The following is a 19224-nucleotide window of genomic DNA, read 5'->3' as shown; positions in this document are numbered from 1 at the left end:
TATTTTGTATTTATTATGTAATAGGAAAAAGCAGACGGCAGGAGAGAGTTGCAGAGGTGTATCTCTGAGTGAAGCAGACAAGCAGGGACTGAGACAGGTAGGCAGGGGTGGAGCCATGGCCACCATTGGTCGGAGCAAAGATTGTTAAGGCTGTTATCCGAAAGCTTATTATTATTATTATTACAGTGCATGAAAATGCACTGTACTGTTGCATGAATGCATGAAAATGCACTGTACTGTTCTTCCTAGGCTTCTTCTTCTTAGAGTGCTACTGTTATCCGATTTATTCTTCTTATTAGAGTCCATGAAAATGCACTGTACTGTTATTCCAAGGCTTCAACTTTTTCTTCTAACGCGCGCAATTCAGCTTTAACCGTAGAAACTTCATTCAAACTGTGTTACGTAGGTCTTACTTAGGACATGTGTGCTATGACTTTTCAACTTTATAACTTTTATACTATGCTTTTTGAACTATTAAACAAAAACTATTAAAATTTCCCTATAGACTTAGGGGCACTTTACACGGAAACAAAAACGGGTTAAAAACGCAAAACGTTTTTGCGGATGCCCTATATCATTTACATGGTATCGGCGTTTTGGGGGATTGAAAACGCAAGAAAGCGAAACCACCCTCCAGAGTGGAAATCTTAAAAACACTCCACTCTTGCGTCACCGTGCAAAGGATGAAAAACGGAAAACTGCGTTTCTTGTGACATAGAAATGACGTGACAAGCATGCGACAACACCGGAAAACATCAACATGCCAATCCCTGTGGAGCTTCAACTTGCATAGGCGCTGTAATTCACATTCAAAAGTCCTTTCATGAATTAGTTGTTTTGTTTACTGTATTTTGGGCGGTAGGAGTGAACAGGTAGAGAAGTAAGATTATATGCAGGCACTTGATCTTTATAGTGTTGCCACCTAGCCATCTGCCGTGTATACTGATTTCATATTTATAATCGATAAATATGAAATGTCAACCACTTTTGCGTTTCCGTTTCCACTTTTTAGTCGTGGCTCATGCAAATAGTGACGTGAACATTTAAAACCAATAGTGACCTCGCTCCAACACGAAACAGGAAGGGGCAAAATAGGCGACAGCTGTAGCCTATATGATTAATTTGATTTCTTATAATTTATTAGTCGGCTATTCTACATGACAGAGCAACTCTACAGTATATCTGATTGTGATGTCACACATCAAACAATGCTGCAGAAACGCGAAAAAATTGCTTTGATATGAGTAGTTTATCGTATATGAGTTCCTGTTGATATGTAGTGCACGATGGAAATAATTTGAAGGAATCTTGTAGCAGTCTTGTAAACAGTGACCCACAGTCTTTGCAAAATCCTAATCTGAGACTGGCCTGTGACTAGACTGTGACTAGAAACTGGATGAATTGTCTTTAGATGTGAGAGGGTCTTTAAAAAATCTTTTCCAAATCTTTGCAAAGTCTGTCAATGTAAGGTAGGCCTAACTAGTAGGCCTGTAAATAGTCCGTAATAAAATCTGAGAAGACTTAATGCTTGCACACAGATATTCAAATGAAGTAAAGTCACCAAATAACGACTGAGTGCGGGGTCATCCCTATGTTCCCCGGGTATGTTCCCCGGTTTTCCCCAAAAGGGTCCTATGTTCCCCGGTTGCAATACATACGGGGGAACATAGGACCCTTTTTGGGAAAACCGGGGAACATCGGACCCTTTTTAAAATTAAGAAAAAAAAGGGTCTTATGTTCCCCGTCCCATACAAAGTGGGGAACATAGGACCCGGGGAACATAGGACCTGGGGAACATAGGTACGCTCCCCTGAGTGTTCTGAAAGGATGCCTTGAAAATTGTAGCTACCCCCCCTCCTCTTTTATTTGCTCTAGTAGCACTCAAAAAACTCAAGTAGTAGCACTCAAAACATTTTGGGGAGCTGATTCGATGAGGGTAGCACTGTTTGCTTGGTCTAACCATGTCTCAGTTAAGAGTAAGAAATCAAGGTTGTGTGTGCAAATAAGATCATTAATTAAGAATGATTTGTTTGAAAGAGATCTTATATTTAGGAGCGCTAGTTTTGCTGTAAGAGTTGGGAACCTATGATCCACTTGGGAAATCTGAGGCTGTAGTGGTACAGGTAACAGGAATAGAACATGACATAGGCTTACTGGGTCCCGGCATGTTCTCAAAACTACTGTCACTACCATTTCTATTGCAGGGACCCACAGAATATCACTGCTTAGGTGATCCTTTTGCATGAGGAGGGTGTGGAGGTGCACTGCGCTTCAGTGTTGAAGGTCTTGGGCTGTTAAAAATCTGCCTGGCTACTGGTAGCAGTCTCTCCATTGTTGTCGGGAACATCATGTGCTGGGTATGTGGGGGATCCTGGGGAGTTTGTTTGGGTGGTGGCCAGGTTGATGAGATGGGGATGGGAGATGGTGGGTTTGGGTGGTCTGGGGGAGTTTGATTGTGTGGGGTGGTTATTGGGTGTGAGTGGTGATTGGAGATCAAGGAAGTCGGGGTTGAATAAAAGTCAGAAGTCTCCATCTGCCTGATTAAGGTCCTTGGGGGTTTGTTGCTTTGCTTTCAGCAAGTATTCCAGTGTATTCCATTTTGTTGTCCATCTGAGGTGGGTTTGTTGCTTCATTTTAGCAAGTATTCCAGTGTATTCCATGTTGTTGTGGCTTTGTGGTGGCAAGGAGTCAACAGAGGTGGGGAGGGGCACTGGTACATGACCCTTCCTTTCTGATAGCCTCCCAGCAGCTTTGATAGGTGCTATCTCCTCCTACTAATGACATCCATTTGTTTGTTGAGATTTCGCAGAGTTTGACGCCAGTGATTTACTATGAATCATTTCAGTAGTGCCCATCTTATCATGTCCAGTGGACGTGGCTGGGCATTGTTGCTCTGGTTGTTTACGTTTCTCCAAGGTCTGCATGTTGATGTCCTCAGCTTGTTCCGTCTGTGTGGCTACTGAGTGCTTATCAGAGCCTTGGCTCAAGGTTCGCAGAAAAAATGTTGGGTGCAGGAGAGTGTAATTTGCTCCAACATGCACAATGATGCGCTTAATAGTTGTATATTTTGACACCAGTTCTGCAAGTTTGTTTTTTTAGTCAGACACTGAAACATTTGGGAAACAACATACAATCATCCTTTCCCCATTTAAAAGTCTCACAGCAGAGTCACCTAGTTGTGGGATGAACAGGTGCCGAGTGTTGCTTCTTGTCTGTGCCTGTCTTTCTATTGTTGTGGTTTGCTCGCTGCCAGTTTTGGGTTTTTTCCCTGGGAAAATCCTCTCTCACGTCTTGGAGGCATTCAAATCTGTTCCATAGTTTTAGAGGCCCTGGGTCTCCCTAGGACTACAAGCCCTATATAGTAGTTTGCTGATCTGTATTTCTGATACAAGGCCTGGAATTAACATCTGAGTTTACTGGTCTTGAGGTACATACAGTTCTTGTATTATTTTTTTGCTTTTTGGCCTGGCACCTTGCCTGTGCCTAGGCTCAGTACTCTCATTTTCCTTTGTGAGGTCTGTGCAGTCAATGCTATTGGCAAACTGTTGAGATACATTCTCTGCATTTCCAGTTGCTGTAGCCTACTCACTTCATGAAATGTCTCTCATTCATCCGTCTTTAACCCTTTCATGCACGCATTATGAAAAAAAGTGTCTAGATTTTTTTAGTATTGATTTTAGTACTCTATATGAGCCCAATATTGAAAATCAGTTGCAATTTTTTAAAAATATGCTTTTATATAGAAGTTATGTTATTGTCCACGTATGTGGACAGTGCGCAACAAAGGGGTAAAAAAGGATAAAATGTAATGACAGAAAATGTGGAAACTATGGCCCTCTACTTCCTCCATACTACCCACCCAGCCCTCCACTACCCCCATACTACCCACCCACCTCTCTACTACCTCCATACTACCCGCCCAACCCCTCTACTACCCCCATTATTGCTCACGACCCTCACCCACCCCTCTACTACCCCCATATTACCCACCTCTACTACCACCACTACCCAACCACCCCTCTACTACATCCATACTACCCACCCCTCTACTACTAATCCATCCACAGCTCTAGTACTCTCATACCCACCCCTCTACTACCAACCCAACCCTCTACTACCCCCATATTACCATACCACCTTGGCATTACCACATGTAATTAGGTCATTATTTATAAATATGTTTACCAAATGTTTGTTTCTTTGTAATTTAAAGCAATTAAAATCATATTTGAAAAAAAAAAAAAAAAAAAGTCCTAGTTACAAAATCTATTTTTTGGCCATTTAACTCCTCTGTTGCGCAACATCCACATACGTGGACAGTTGCTTTTTAGGGTCTACAGACTCAACACACTCTCCTGTACAGCATAATATTTTTTTTTACATGATTTTGCCTTCTTGAGTACTAGCTTTTTACAGATATGCCTGGAGCATTCAGCATATGGCCATTACTGTCACTCATGCTGAATTGATGATGTCATCAAGCAGTCAATATTCCAAATATAAGATGATACATATTGCCAAGGACCTACTAAAACTGCCCTGAAGTGGATTGGTGTATATCAACATGATAAATAAGTAGAAAACAGAGTTAAAGTTACTGTCCACGCATGTGGACGTTGCGCATGAAAGGGTTAATGAAAGATTCATGTTCTGCTGATGTTAGCAGGAAGAGAGGCAAATGTCAGAGGTTGTGAATGTCAGAACATATCCCATCCTAAATCTCTAAAATAAGGTTACAAATATGGATTTGGGACCACTGATCTAGGTAAATTGCACAAAACAAAAATGGAAGGATTGCCTTTTTCATGAACATGTCCTAAAATAGCTTTATCATCACATAACCCTAATGGACTAATAATTTGCTCTATGTTTGAGTTTGATTAAGTGTGTTTAAAACATGTTCACTATCCACTGTTCATACTTAAGGAATGGAGAGGGGTTTGTACTGTGTTAAAAACACAATGGTTGACATATTATTCCTGACATGACATTTTGTTCTTAAAAACGATTTTTCAAGGCTATTGACAGTATGTTTCTATTTACAGGAGAACAGAAGTAGATATTCATCAATCCCTCTGTAATTTTCTCCCATCTCATATGTTAACACAATGAAAAAAAAATGAACCTGCTTTATCCAAAGCTCAGATTTTGTGTTTTAAAATGTATGCAAATTAGTGCGTATCTAATTAGATAATGCATAATTTGCATAAAACATTAAATTACAGAAAACTTGTAATACATTTTTTTCTTTTGTTAATGTAAGTAATCAACTGGGGAAGTTTCATAGTGATACCTGTTGGTTAAAAATGTTGCCCTACTGTATTCACCTATAGTGTATCGCCTTACAGTGAAATAAACAATATCATATATTTCTTCATGTTCATTGAACACTGAAGTCCAACCACTCTCCAAAAATGAATATTTCAGTCCCATGGAATCCACATAGATCCCCTGACTATTTTATGATTAATTGAAATACATTTCTTACATACGGTTCCTTTAAACTTTTTTACGATATTTGCCATAAACGTGTTAAAATTCAATGTAAATCAATGGGTCGAACGTTTGTGCGTTTAAAGTAATGATATCACAATCCTTTTGCACCTCAAGTTCAAGTTCAACCAAAGACGTGCTAGCCTAGCACGCACCTTGCACAATGTTATCTGTCTGGCTATATCCATTTCCAAGCTTGATTCTGCTAGCCTACTTATATATGGGAGGAGAATTGTCTCAAATATTTGTGAAGAGGTCTGCACAAATAGATATGTATTTGTAAATACACAAATGCAAACGCATTTATACAAATGTAACATACAAATATATAAAGGGATTTGTACAAATATACGTGTATTTGTATTTTTTGTAAATATATTTTTGACATTTACAAATAAACGTGTTTAGTTCATAGACAGTAAAAGAAATGGACAAACAGACTCAGTTGTTCTCAATGGGAGGGGACTGTGCCGACTTTGTGACAATAGCCATCCTGTATTTTGCTGTAACTGGTCTGGCAGATGGGTCACACAGAAATTTGCCATTCGTGACTTGGCGCAGTAATATCCTCACTCCAAAGTGAAGCTGAAAGTGCAAGACTGGTGATATTACTGCGCCGAGTCGAAGTGCTACCAAGTGCTATTCCGCCACACATTATAGAGACTAGCTTTATAGCGTCTGCTAAATAACAGACCATATATTGATCAGCTACCATAAGTAAACATAGGTAGGCTATTGCATTGCCATAGTCTCATCTGTTACATTCCGTTTTGAGTTTATGAGGTAAAAAAGGTAATTAGCCTACCTCAGCTTTTATGGCGCGACGTAACTCATTCAATCCAAAGAGGGTAAACGCAGAGATCTATGGTATTTGTTCAATCAGTGCAGCACAAACACGAACGTAATATTTTCGATTGTTTGACGTTAGCTAAACATAATGATTTTTTTTGCTAGCTTAGAACTACACGCCAGCAGTCTGCTACTGCTAGTTGATCTGGCTGGAAATCATCATCTTTTAGAAAGAATGTTGCAACGAGTTGACGGGGTTTAGTTGATGTTTCAGAAGGTTGTAGCCGTAGACAGTAAAGGAAAGGTTGTAGCTCATTGTGAATCTCGGGTTTAAATTGGCCTTATATTAGCAAACATACCATAGTTTAGCATTGATAACTGCATCTGAATAATGTGAATAATTCATAGCCCATGCATAGGCTACCTTTTGTTTATGTAGTGACCCTGACCAGGTAGGCTAAGGACATGTTGGACACATTCCTTTTAGAAGATTCATCCAAAAAAAGTATTTTTTATCTGATCTGGATTTCCTGTGTTTTGGCTTCTTTTCAAGACAGATGGCCCATTGACAGTTACCAGTGACAGTGGGGAGGGGACAGTTATAGCTGTGACCCATCTAATTTGTATTCACCTGAAAGATCACTTGGCTGTGAAGAAATCAAACTTATTCCATGCCATTTAAACTTTTCCAATTAGTAGTGAAACCACCAAATATTTCTGAATGTTTTTTTTTCACTTTTATGTAACCAGTTCTTATGTTTACAAGATGCAGACTTCAAACGTTTTCGACAGATATATTCATAGTGTGTGTTTTTTATACAGTTTGAAGACCTTTGAAAATAGGATTTTGTACGGTTGTGTTTACACTTTATTTAGATAAAAAAAAAAAAAAAAACGTGTCACTTTTGCATGGATGTTTTCATCTAAGAAAAGAGAGGAAGTCGTTCGTACTTTGGCATGCAAAAAAAGAGACAGCGTTTCCAGTGAGATTCGAACCTTAGATCCCTAAGTAGTAACCCGATCACTTACCTGCTAGAATCTACACTGTGTTCTGTGGTATCAAAACAGCATACTACTAATATTTGAACTAGCCTACGTTGTGGATGCTAGGTAATGGTAAACAAACTAAAAGATCGTATTTCTTGATTTTGCTTACAAACAGACAGTTTTATCATTACAAAGTTTATGGCAATTTAGCACCACTTTCCCATCTAAAATATTGTTTTAACTAGAAATGTGCATCTCCGAGGAGGAGCTGCAAGAGTGGGCTTGCTCACGAGGGGGCAGTGATGTAAACGCCTGAACAGTCCCCCATTCATTTCAATGGGGAAACGCCTCTGGTGGAGCATGGCGGAACTACAAGGGTCTAAAAACGGGATTACCGGAAAAACGACAACCAGTAGCCATCCGACATTAACAAGCAACCTACACCGGATCGGGCCTGATTTTTTAGTGTTTGAAAAGCTCAAACGCTCTAGGAGAATAATAATCCTAATTTGTTAGATTTAGGACTTCGGTAGGCCATCTCCTGCCAAGATGGTCCCCGCTATGTTGGATAGCACGCACATATCAGGTTTGGGTGCAATAAGAAAATGCCTCCATTCTACTATTTACACCCGGGACCCGGGTGCAAATAATCACTCCGTTTTTCTTACTGTTGCTGTTTCTGCTGGATTACAAAAATCTCTGAACTGACCAGAGCTGTCCATTTTGCATTCAGACATACATTTTCAGACTAAATTTGATCCTGTAAATCAGTACACATATTTTACATGGAAAAGGTTGTCATAATTGATTCCTAAGAGTCTACGCTTTGGAATGTTGTATATCAATAAGCCCCGATAGGCCGTGGGTTATACTGTATAATCTAACAGCTAAGGGGCGTTGTTGTGCCTATAGCTGTTTGATTATACAGCATACCCCACGGACTCGAGTGGCTTATTGCTTTTCTTTTTTTTCTTTTTTTAAGTATATTTTTTGGGCTTTTGTGCCTTTAATTTTTACAGGACAGTAGAGAGAGACAGGAAGCGAATGGGTGAGAGAGTCGGGGTGGGATCCGGAAAGGACCACGGGGTGGGAATCGAACCCGGGTCGCCGGCGTGCGGTGCAGGTGCCCCAGCCAGTTGCGCCACGGCTGGGGCCGGCTTATTGCTTTTCTAAAGCGGTTAATACGTCGATCTAGCAAGATTTCATGAAACGAAGGCACAGCAACGAAAATGTAACGATAATCATTCTTCCGGCAAGAAATATATTCCCTCCATATGAATGGTTGCCATGCAGTAAATTTGCAGTAAATTTGTAATGATCCGTGACATTAAAATAGTATTTCTATTTGTGTCTATGTGGAACTTTATTATAATTTTTGCATATAGAGAGATTGAGGAGAAATTAGACAGCAAGTATTCAATTGAAAATGTTTGACAGCTATCCACAGAGGAGAGATGGAGAATTTTTAATAGAACCCGGGAAAGAGACGCAGCCACTCTAACTTTTTTGCTAGTTTTGTGGTAGCGCATCATCAGGGTGCGATTTGTCAACAAAACAGAGGGTTTTTTATTTATTTTATAATAATAATAATGCAAAAGCCAACAATCAACAGGCCTAATTATTTTTGTTAACGGTAGGCCCTACAACATTTCGAACAGTTGAACTTTAATCCTTAAAGGGATAATCCGGAGTGAAATGCACTTTAGATCAATTTTTCGGACTATTGGGAGAACATACGTTGAGTTGACACCAAAATCATGTCATTCGGATGTATTTTGAGAAAGTTCGAGTTCACCGTTTTTAGCCAAAACTCGTTAGCCTGTAAGTGACCGGGGCAGGTCCTTTCGCCGCTACAAAACGCTATTTTTATACCTCTTCTACTGTTCCAAACAACGCTACACTTACGTGGTAGTGAGTAGAGGGTCCCTAAAGCCAAACCGAAGTATCCTCACGTCTTTATGTGGTCGGATAGAGAGTCCAGAATGAATTTAATCGAGTCATACCTTTCCGGAAATGTTAGTAAAGTGTTGTTGAAGCGTTGCGCAGCTGCCGCAGCGACATTTCCGGAAGGTACTGACTCGATTAAATTCATTCTGGACTCTCTATCCGACCACATAAAGACGTGGGGATACTTCGGTTTGGCTTTAGGGACTCTCTACTCACTACCACGTAAGTGTAGCGTTGTTTGGAACAGTAGAAGAGGTATAAAAATAGCGTTTTGTAGTGGCGAAAGGACCTGCCCCGGTCACTTCCAGGCTAACGAGTTTTGGCTAAAAACGGTGAACTAGAACTTTCTCAAAATACATCCGAATGACATGATTTTGGTGTCAACTCAACGTATGTACTCCCAATAGTCCGAAAAATTGATCCAAAGTGCATTTCACTCCGGATTATCCCTTTAATGCAAACTAAAAAGACATGAAACATTTAATAGGGCTCGGGAACAAGCCTTGCATTCTAGGAATATAGCCGGCCGCCATATTGGTAGCGCACCGAGCGTAATATCCATTCATTCAGATGCAGAAGACGAGAAGCAGAAATGTAGTATTAGCGATTCTTTTCCTCTTGCGATCATGGTTGGTGCTGTTACACCCCACTACACAGCAACATACGACCAAGAAGGCAAAAACGAAGTAACAGGAACACACTAATAGGCGGGAGTAAATCCATAGTAATCCATAGTAAACTAAGGAGTGAGGCTGCCAATATGGCTGTGCCCGCGAAGTTTTCACGTCATGATCCCGAGCCCTATTGTCTTCGATGACCTAATTGTGTCGACTTTTGAGGATTGCCTCATAGGGCCGGTTCAAGTTGTAGGGCAGAGGGGCTGGGGGGCGGTGAAAGGGGGGTGGCGGGCCTGAGTCTGCCAACGGGCCTTAGTTTGGTGATCCATGCCCTACTACATCAATAACTTACTAGAGCAACTGTCCATAAAATAATGTTTATTTACTTTAAACCCTTTTGAGCACACACACAGTACCTATTACGACAGAAACCAGCACAATAGCAGCACAAACAACATACAATTGTTTTATTATATATGCATTGTCTGTGATTATATTCATGTCATGGGGGGTAGGCTTCCCAGTTGTCAGGCCTGATTCCTCCAGAGCTTGATCAATCCTGGGAATTAATATTTCTGCAAACTCCCAGAGTTTCTTGTCCACAATAAGCTGTTTTTTGGAAATGTTCTCTTGCAGTGGGTGCCTGATGTGGATTGTCAGACATATTTCGAATGGGATTCTGATAACATGTCCGAACTGCTTCAGCGTGGAGTGGACTGATGTCTGCTCCACTCTCCGTGGGTTGATAATCAGCTTGGCGGGATTGAACACGTTCGTCCTGTACGGCTCTTGGTAGATGTGCTCCAGGATGTTCACACCAGGCACGCTGTTCCACTGAGGCAGACGAAATCGGCTGCTATTATCGAACTCCGTGGTAGGGAAGACAGAGTTTTTTATTATGAAGACTCCTGCATTGGGATGGTTTAACTGTAGTGAATCCATTAGCTTCTCCAGGTTGGCATGTTTGTAAGGCATAATGATCTCGTCAAGATCATGCAGCAGGAGGTACTTCGATAGGTACATGTATCTGTACATGCATTCATTCAGAGTGGTCAGCTGTCCGTAATAGTGGATGTCCCCAGGATGCAAGTCATGATTCCACCCAGCAGAGGGCATTAGAAACTTGTCTATAGGCCAAGGCACAACTTCCAGCATACCCTCTCTCCTATAATACGTAAGAACTTTCTCAACATCTGGGCCACAGCTGGTGTTGTAGATGACAACCTTCTGAACCCCAATCAACTTGTACACCTCCATGGTCTGTGCAAACTGGAGGGCATTATTGTACTTCCCAAATAGGTTGGATATGCATATGGTGAAGTTGTACCTAAATGATTCTTTGACCTCCTGGTTTTTAATTAGTAAAAATGGCAAATTGTGGATGGCGGTTCGGTCAGTTGTTATGCTAACATGTGTGGCTTGCTGTGATGATGGACTTTTGCAAAACACATCTGAAGTCTGAAAAGGAAAGCCAAAGTGGTCTGAGTGCACGTCAACATTTGCCTGTGAAGTTGTGCACCGACTCAGATCCTTAGCATCAGTGCTAGTACTACAATTAGCATTAACGTAAGCGTCGTCATTGGCACAAAGGACGCAGTAGAGCGGCTGCAGTTCCTGCCTGCGGATGATGCTGATGACCCGGATGGCCCCACCCAGTCTGTGGTCTTTAAAGGCAGACACCATGAGGTGTTTTGAGCCTGGGATGGGGGTGATGGGGTCCGGGGGCGCACATTGCCTTGACTGCAGTGTGGGTTCTGGCCACAGTTCAGGCTCAGCTGAGGGTCTTTCACTTCTCATCAGGTTCACCAGGTGTATCACATGCTCCCACTTCAGCATCAGGAGGAAGGTAAACGTGGTGACGCCAACCAGCAGCGCAAGCTTCCTCTGCATCATGCCTGTTGAATGACAGTGGCACACAAAATTACGAATTAAATGAGTAAAACCATCTAATTAGCCTTGCAAACACCAAAAAATGTAGTGTGTGTAGATGTGTAATGGTACACTCACACTCTTCTTTGCGTTAATTCTTTCCAGTGGGTTTTGCTGATGTTCAGGGATGTGTATGCCAGTGGTGTTCAGTCACGGCAAGCAAGCAAAGTAGTGCTTTACCAACTGAAAAATAGACATCAATAAGAATGATACTGAAGTAGAACATCTTAATATTAACGCATAATAGATATTTTTTTGTTTTTCTGCTTTGCAAAATATGAGGCAACAGACCGACGACTAAACTTGATGAACAGAGAGGGCATGCAATTCGCCGGCTCCTTATGTGGTGGCCAAAGCGAGTAAGAGAGTGGTCTTGTAAGACAACAGCTTTCACTTCACGCCATGCAGGAGTTCAAATGAGTGGACCAATGTCATAATAAACCCTATGGATTTAGAATAGGATGTGACTAAAGTTCATGTGGGGTCAAGGCAGGTGACCCAATACTTTTGCCAATATAGTGTATGTAAAGAACAAGAGTCAACATGATGGGGTCGCTTTGAATATTTATTTTGAGACAAAACATAAACATCTGCTTCCATTTATAATTTATTTTATGACGCCTCATCTGAGCCCCAACAAATAAAAACAAATATACATTAACAAATACAATGTGGATATATTGAAACGTCTTAAATAATAATAATAATTTTTAAAAAAATGTCCAAAATAATGTTCAGGGTTCTTCATCTGAGAGGGAGCGACCCGCATTTTCAAGCCCTGCGTTTAGGAGGTGGATTCCAAGTTTCGCCCTGGTTTGCTGCAGTTTGGTCAGCTTGATTTTGTCCTCGGCCAGTAGTATCTGTGCTTCTGCTCTTTGAGTTTCTTGTTTAAGAAGAGTTTCTTAGGCATCATCATTACTATTTTGCAAAGGACGCTTCAAGCCTCTTTTCTGAGCTCCTGTGACTGCTGGCTCCACCAGTGAGGATCCAGGTTGCTCAATACAATAATAGGGCGATGATCCAGAATATGTCTCCTCTGTATTAGGAGGAACTGGGTCACTTTATTCCTCAATCATAAACTCACCATCCCCTACAACACCTTGAATACCGTGCAGAGATTTACCATTCTCACCTCAAGTAATGTCCAGAACCACATCTGTGTACAGTAGTCACCTTTCTTAAATGGTTTGTTGCCTGTGTGGGTGTTCTTTTTTTCAGCAAGGTCCTTTGTGGCTCCAGCCCTCAGATTTTTCCACCTACATTTCACCTGCTCCAAGGTCCTCTTCTGCCCAGACCCCATTGCATTAACATTCTGGGTGATTTCAACCCAAACATCTTTCTGTTTGTCACCATTCCGCCACCAACAGAACTCTCTGACAACTGAGGCATTATGCCACTTTACACCCTCCAGCAATGCATGGGTTCTGCAACTGTGAAATTATGTCCTTTTGAGTCCATGGTTCCACCTCGCCTGGTAGTGATCGTAGTATTTATAGGGCTTTGGCATGGTCAACTTAATTGAACACCAGCGTGTCAGCTAATGAGTGGGTGGGTATTTGACAGCCATCTTAAATTCAGCGGTGTGACTGGCAAAGGACTAAAAAAGAAGCTGAGAAGCAAGAGTGCGTAAGTGACATTTTGGTCAAAATTGAGTTACATATCACCTGAATGATATTGATGAGCTCATTCTAACTGACAAAATTCTAGAAGTAAAATATGTATAACATTTAAAGGGACACTTCACCGATTAGCATTAAGCTTTGTATCTTTAGAAAACCAGTCATGTTTTTGAATGGTCGTGCATCATTCCCTCAGTTTACCTTGGGATAGGAGAAATACGGATTTCAATGAAACCCATGAATAGGACTTCCTGCTTTCAATGATGTAAAATTATGATTTTTACATCATTGAAAGCAGGAAGTCCAACATTGAAATCCGTATTTCTTCCATCTCAAGGCAAACTGAGGAAATGATGCACGACCATTCAAAAACATGACTGGTTTTCTAAAGGTACAAAGCTTAATGCTAATTGGTGAAGTGTCCCTTTAAGGTTACTAAACTAAAAACAAAGGTCTTCCCTGTGAACATGCAGAGGCAGTTAGAGTCAGAAGGGCGTAAGTCCATTTATGCTTTTCACTTAGTGGTGTAATGGCATGGTATGGCCACGTGGTGGCGATCTGAATAGTTTAGGTTCAAATGTATAACATCCTAGGAAGAACAATACGGGCGGAGGTCTGCGCTCTCTGTTCTTTTCTGGTTTTAATTGCTTTATGTCTATTGTATAGTCTGGTTTTCACCATACTAAGCTTAATCTTTTAAGATTGAACATTAGTCTGGCGAGGCTGCGCTTTGTTTCTATTGCACTTCCCGGCGCTTAAGTTTAGTTTTCGGCGCGTCACCGGCCAATAGCGTGCATTATGTTATTATCATTGTTAAGGACATTTAGGTGTGTCTCACAGTTATCTTGCCAACTATTCATGTATACGTGCACTGCCTCACAGTTATCTTGCCAATATTCATGTATACGTGCACTTCTGATGCAAAGATTATTTTTGCCAACATTGTCCTTATGTGCGTCAAGGGAAACAGGATATGGGAGTCAGGACGAATAAGGACAAGGCCACACTTCTTGCAATAAAAAGTTACCCTGAGTTTCAGAGGACAGAGATTGTTTAGCAGGGAGGGGAATCCTCTTGTCTGTACACTTTCTCCCCTGGGCAAGAGTCAAAAAACATACTACTTGTTGTGGTTCTTGTTTCTTAAAATCTTAACTACTTGGAAGATTTTCCTAACACTCACGACAGATAATGAGGCACGGATAATGTGTTGGAGAAGTTTTTTGGTGTGGACAGTGAAAACGGGTGACCTGTGGAGCAAGTGAAAGCTAATAAGCCAACGACTAGCAAAAGGAACAATACAGGACGGGGGTGAAGTGGCCCCCAGGGACCAAACTAAATTCTTTCGTAAAAGTCTACTGGGGCTACATGCCCACAAAGTTTCATGTGCCCCGGTGCTACGGTGTCCTGGGAATCGTTGACCAAAAATTCAGGAAGTAGATGACGGGAGAAAAAATAATCAATAAATAAATGTTGACAATCATGATACGACCGCTGTGCTAGCGGCGGTCATAATAATTATTCCAACTGGAACTGCTCGTTTTTACCATCAATTCTACAAACCTGTGTAGGTTATAGGTTCATTCACAAATTCCCACTAAGCGCTCTGAGCACGGTCTGAAACTTTTTAACCAATCTATTTTCAGAGTGTCAGATTGAATTTAGGAACGCACCCATTTAACAACCCAGTGTGACTGGTGTCAGCTACTTATGCAGTCAATCACTACTGTCGTTTTATTGTAGGCCTATTGATTATAGTAAGGCAGAGACTATTTGCACCCGGGTGTAAATAATGAACATTACTATTTACACCCGGGTGCAAATAATCAACATTACTATTTACACCCGGGTGTAAATAGTGTAATAATCAACATTACTATTTACACCCGGGTGTAAATAGTGTAATAATCAACAATACTATTTGCACCCGATGTCTAACATCCATGTTCTCTGTCAATAGGCCTGTGTATTTACCAGCTCTACAGTAGGCCAGGCCTAATAGTTTTGAACAGTTTTTAGCTGTTTTGCCATGTCTGGGTTACTTGGAAGTGATTATACAAATATTAGGGTAATGAGTGGTCATGTGGTAGCTTCATCAAAGACAAGCTACTTTAAAGAGTTGTTTTCTGAGTTGTCTTCCAGGCAGCGCTGCCACTTGACTTAAAAACACTTAATCCTACTCCTAACCTTAACCCTAACCTTAACCTAACCTTAACCCTAACCTTAACCTAACCTTAACCCTAACCTTAACCTTAACCCACGCCTAAGCGCCTTCCAGGCAGCGTTGGGGGCTCAAAGTCAAAACACAACCTTTCTAACAACTACTGAAGCCTACTTCTACTTAACTCTACTCATAACTGAAATAAAACCAGGAAATCTTTGACAGGTTCAAAAAGCACAAACTCTTATTTGCCGCGAGGTAACGTCATCTAAGAAAAAAGAAGTCATGGTGCGTACTTTGGCAGGCAAAAAAAAAAAAAATTAATCAGAGGATCGAACCCAGCACCTCGAGCATGGTAAATCTGTCACTTTACCGCTGTACCGCGCCCCGTTGAAAATGAAGGGGAGAATACTAATTATTGACTCAATTGTTGGGGTTGCTAGGTAACGGTAAACAAAACAAAAAGATCGTGTTTCTTGATTGTGCTTGCAAACGGACGGCTTTACCCGTTCACTGAATAAAGTTTGTGGAAATTTAGCACCACTTTCCCATCTCAAATATAGTTTTAATAATCCTAACTTGTTAGATTTAGGTAGGCCATCTCCTGCCAAGATGGTCCCGCTATGTTGGATAGCACGCATTTCCGGTTTGGGTGCAAATAAGAAAATGCCTCCATTCCACTATTTACACCCGGGTGCAAATAATCACTCCGTTATGGTAATGAAAGCCAAATATGAAGCCGGATCACACGGATCACATCCGGCTGCGAGCCGCTAGTTAAACCCTGGCCTAAACTGTTCATGTTTTGACACAGTACAACCATGTCACTGTTAAATAGAGGACATTTCTGAGTGTCATTTCTGTTAAGTGTACGGAATTGGTGTTTGATTTTCGACAACAAATTGACATTTACAGTATGCACTCCACAGTGCACACACAGCCCTGCAATAAAGTGTAGCCTATACTGATTTAAGTAGGTCCTACGCCATCTGAGACAGGCTCATGGCCAACGAGGGTGGAGCTCAATGTAAGACGGCCCAAAGTTTCTTTTTTTTTTTTTTCAGCGTTTGACAAGAAAAATACAAAATGCTCTTTTCCATCATGAACAGTTTTTCACATGTTTAACTTGGAAGGTCAGAAAATCATAATATAGCCTAAATGGGAAAACCTGTGTTTTCCATTTGTTTTCCAATTGTCTGTCCATGATTTGAGTGTTAACAGGGACCCGGGCCCTTTAGGCTAAGCAAAGTTGCGATATTCATCCTACATTCATGGATCAAAATGAGACAATCCCCTTTATGGTGTGTAATTTTTTACTTAATCAGAGTGCAGTAGTAGTGTTCTGTTTAGAAATCACCATGGTTGAATGATTTACGTTTATGACTTCCAAAGTTCTTCAAATGTGTGCTCACCTCAGGTAGAAAATCCCCATCCTCCAGGATCTGAGGCGGTTCAACTCTTTCAGCTCCCGATGCCTGACAGCCACAAATAATTTGTCCTCAACTCGTTATCAACCCTACCTCATGATTTTATTTTGTATTTATCATGTAGTTGGAAAACGCAGACAGCAGGAGAGTTTCAGAGGTGTATCTCTTGAGTGAAACAGACCAGCGGGACCGATACAGGAAGGGACAAGGGGAGGGCGTGTAGGTAAAGTAGCTGTTGGCAGGGGAACAGGTCTGTGTTGACAATGACGATAATGATGATTTATCACACCCATATATATAGGTCTATCGGTAGATACTGCGTTGGACTCTAGCACACGTGAATGGGGGTTATGGGTGCCTGAGCACCTGCCCCTCTGCTTACGAAAGTCCAAAATGCCGTTTTGAGAGGCCATTTAAACATTTGCATTTTACAGACATCCATATGTGTATCCATGTTGCTTTTTCTCAGAAATGGCAACATCCAGGCATCCAGGTGTGTGTGTGTGTGTGTGTGTTTATTATGACAGAAACAACCTCATCCGATTTTCAAACCATAGAGTTTCGAGAAAGAGTAACATCTGTTTTACCTCAATTTCACAAAATTGAGTGGGCCTAACAAAGCTTTTTTTTAATGTTACTTGGTACTGAAGGATTACAGGTTGTCTTTTAAAATCTATTCAAAATCTGTTGACAGCTCATAAGATAAGAAGAAAGGCTCTGTTGCTATGGTTGGCGTCTAATTCTTGCACAAACATGCTTGCAGTGACCACCATGATTGGCGGATGAGTGACTGTGTTGATGCCAGGTGCGAAAAATGATTTTTTAAGACCCTGAATGTCAGCATAAGATAGGACATTATCCAAAAGGAGCAGCAAGAGTTAAATTATCAGAATTTATGTTGTTGTTCTTTCCAGAAATGCCATGGCAAACTGTAAATGTATGGATGTGGAGTATGTCATCCACACACATTATAAATGAGTATCTAATTTTTCTCAACGTCCCCTGCCGACAACCCTTTTGCTCAACACCACCATCTACAGGCCGATGGGTGTAAAGTCACTGAATATGTGCATACAAATTAAATTATTAAAGCAACACAAAGTTTTTTGGACCATAAAGTCATTTTTCCAATAGGGTGAACGGCACTTCTGCATGCGCTTCGCGGCCCCCCTCTATCGGCTATAACCACACTATGTAAGTTTACCAGATCGGGTAGCGAATCTGTATTTTTTTTTTTTTTTTTTTAAGTATATTTTTTGGGCTTTTTTGCCTTTAATTTTGACAGGACAGTAGAGAGAGACAGGAAGCGAATGGGTGAGAGAGTCGGGGTGGGATCTGGAAAGGACCTCGGGGCAGGAATCAAACCCGGGTCGCCGGCGTGCGGTGCAGGTGCCCCAGCCAGTTGCGCCAAGGCTGGGGCCGCGAATCTGTAGTTTGATGGAAAGAGACATAAGAAACTGCACATTTGACTTGCTTTGATATCGCAATACACCATACTTTCATATAATCATGCAACATACTTAACGATGTCCACAGACAAGATAATTTGCTGGATAAACAAATAGTGTGCATCAATCAGAGGAAAAGTGCTTTAGTGTTGCTTTAAGAATTAAGCATACACTACTGTATGTTAGAAAAACTTGTTTTGTCAACTTCTTTTGCAATTTGCATTTGAAAGAGACACTCACTAAGTGACCAATTTAGTCTTGTTTCTCCAATTTGTAAAACTAAATAACATTTTTACATGTTCTTTTTACTTATATGGAGCCAACACCGTTGTTTTCAAGGTTCAAACTTCAAAAGTCTTAGCTCAATATATTTATAGTGTCTTTTTTTACCTTTGACCTTTAAAATAGTTATTTTTTTTAAATAGTTGTGTTTACACTGAATTGTAATAAAAAGTAATTTCATTACATCCACTTTACTCTCATATAATTATTGTGGAGGACCTCTAGAATATAACCATATGTGCCACTTTTGCCTAGATGTTTTTAGTTAGATGAAAATCTCAAGGTATAGCTGACTGCCTCAAAGTGCCTGAAAAGGCCCCGGACCTCACGTGTTAAGTACACTAGCTGTAACTGATTCAAACATAATCAGATCATATGATGGATGTGTTTGTGATATGACAACAAAAGTTGAGTTAAGTTTTGTTAAATAATTGCATTGCTCTGACTTGTGTTTCATTCTGCAAAATGTCTAAGGGATGCTGCTACTTGGGTGTAGCGTTAATTATGTGTAGTGTTTTGAAAAATCAG

The 19224-nt window shown here is 40.8% G+C and overlaps 1 protein-coding gene and 1 long non-coding RNA gene across 2 annotated transcripts; both read right to left on the bottom strand.

The window, feature by feature from the left end:
• Nucleotides 1–2294: 2294 nt before the first annotated feature.
• On the bottom strand, nucleotides 2295–11561 carry LOC134089719 (uncharacterized; the record flags this gene model as incomplete). Its single annotated transcript, XM_062544163.1, has 2 exons — nucleotides 2295–2439; nucleotides 10294–11561. Coding segments are annotated over 2 exons (1413 nt in total), but the record flags the coding sequence as incomplete, so codon positions are not given.
• A 47-nt stretch (nucleotides 11562–11608) lies between these two features.
• On the bottom strand, nucleotides 11609–17035 carry LOC134088332 (uncharacterized). The gene is made up of 3 exons (XR_009939959.1): nucleotides 16952–17035; nucleotides 11841–11945; nucleotides 11609–11728 (listed from the first exon to the last, which is right to left on the bottom strand). It is a non-coding gene; the product is annotated as an uncharacterized LOC134088332 (long non-coding RNA).
• Nucleotides 17036–19224: the final 2189 nt, after the last annotated feature.

The sequence above is a fragment of the Sardina pilchardus genome, chromosome 8 (assembly GCF_963854185.1).
Source record: "Sardina pilchardus chromosome 8, fSarPil1.1, whole genome shotgun sequence".
NCBI lineage: Eukaryota > Metazoa > Chordata > Actinopteri > Clupeiformes > Clupeidae > Sardina > Sardina pilchardus.
Note: the sequence above shows the minus strand (reverse complement) of the source record. Positions and strands in the feature narration are given on the sequence as shown.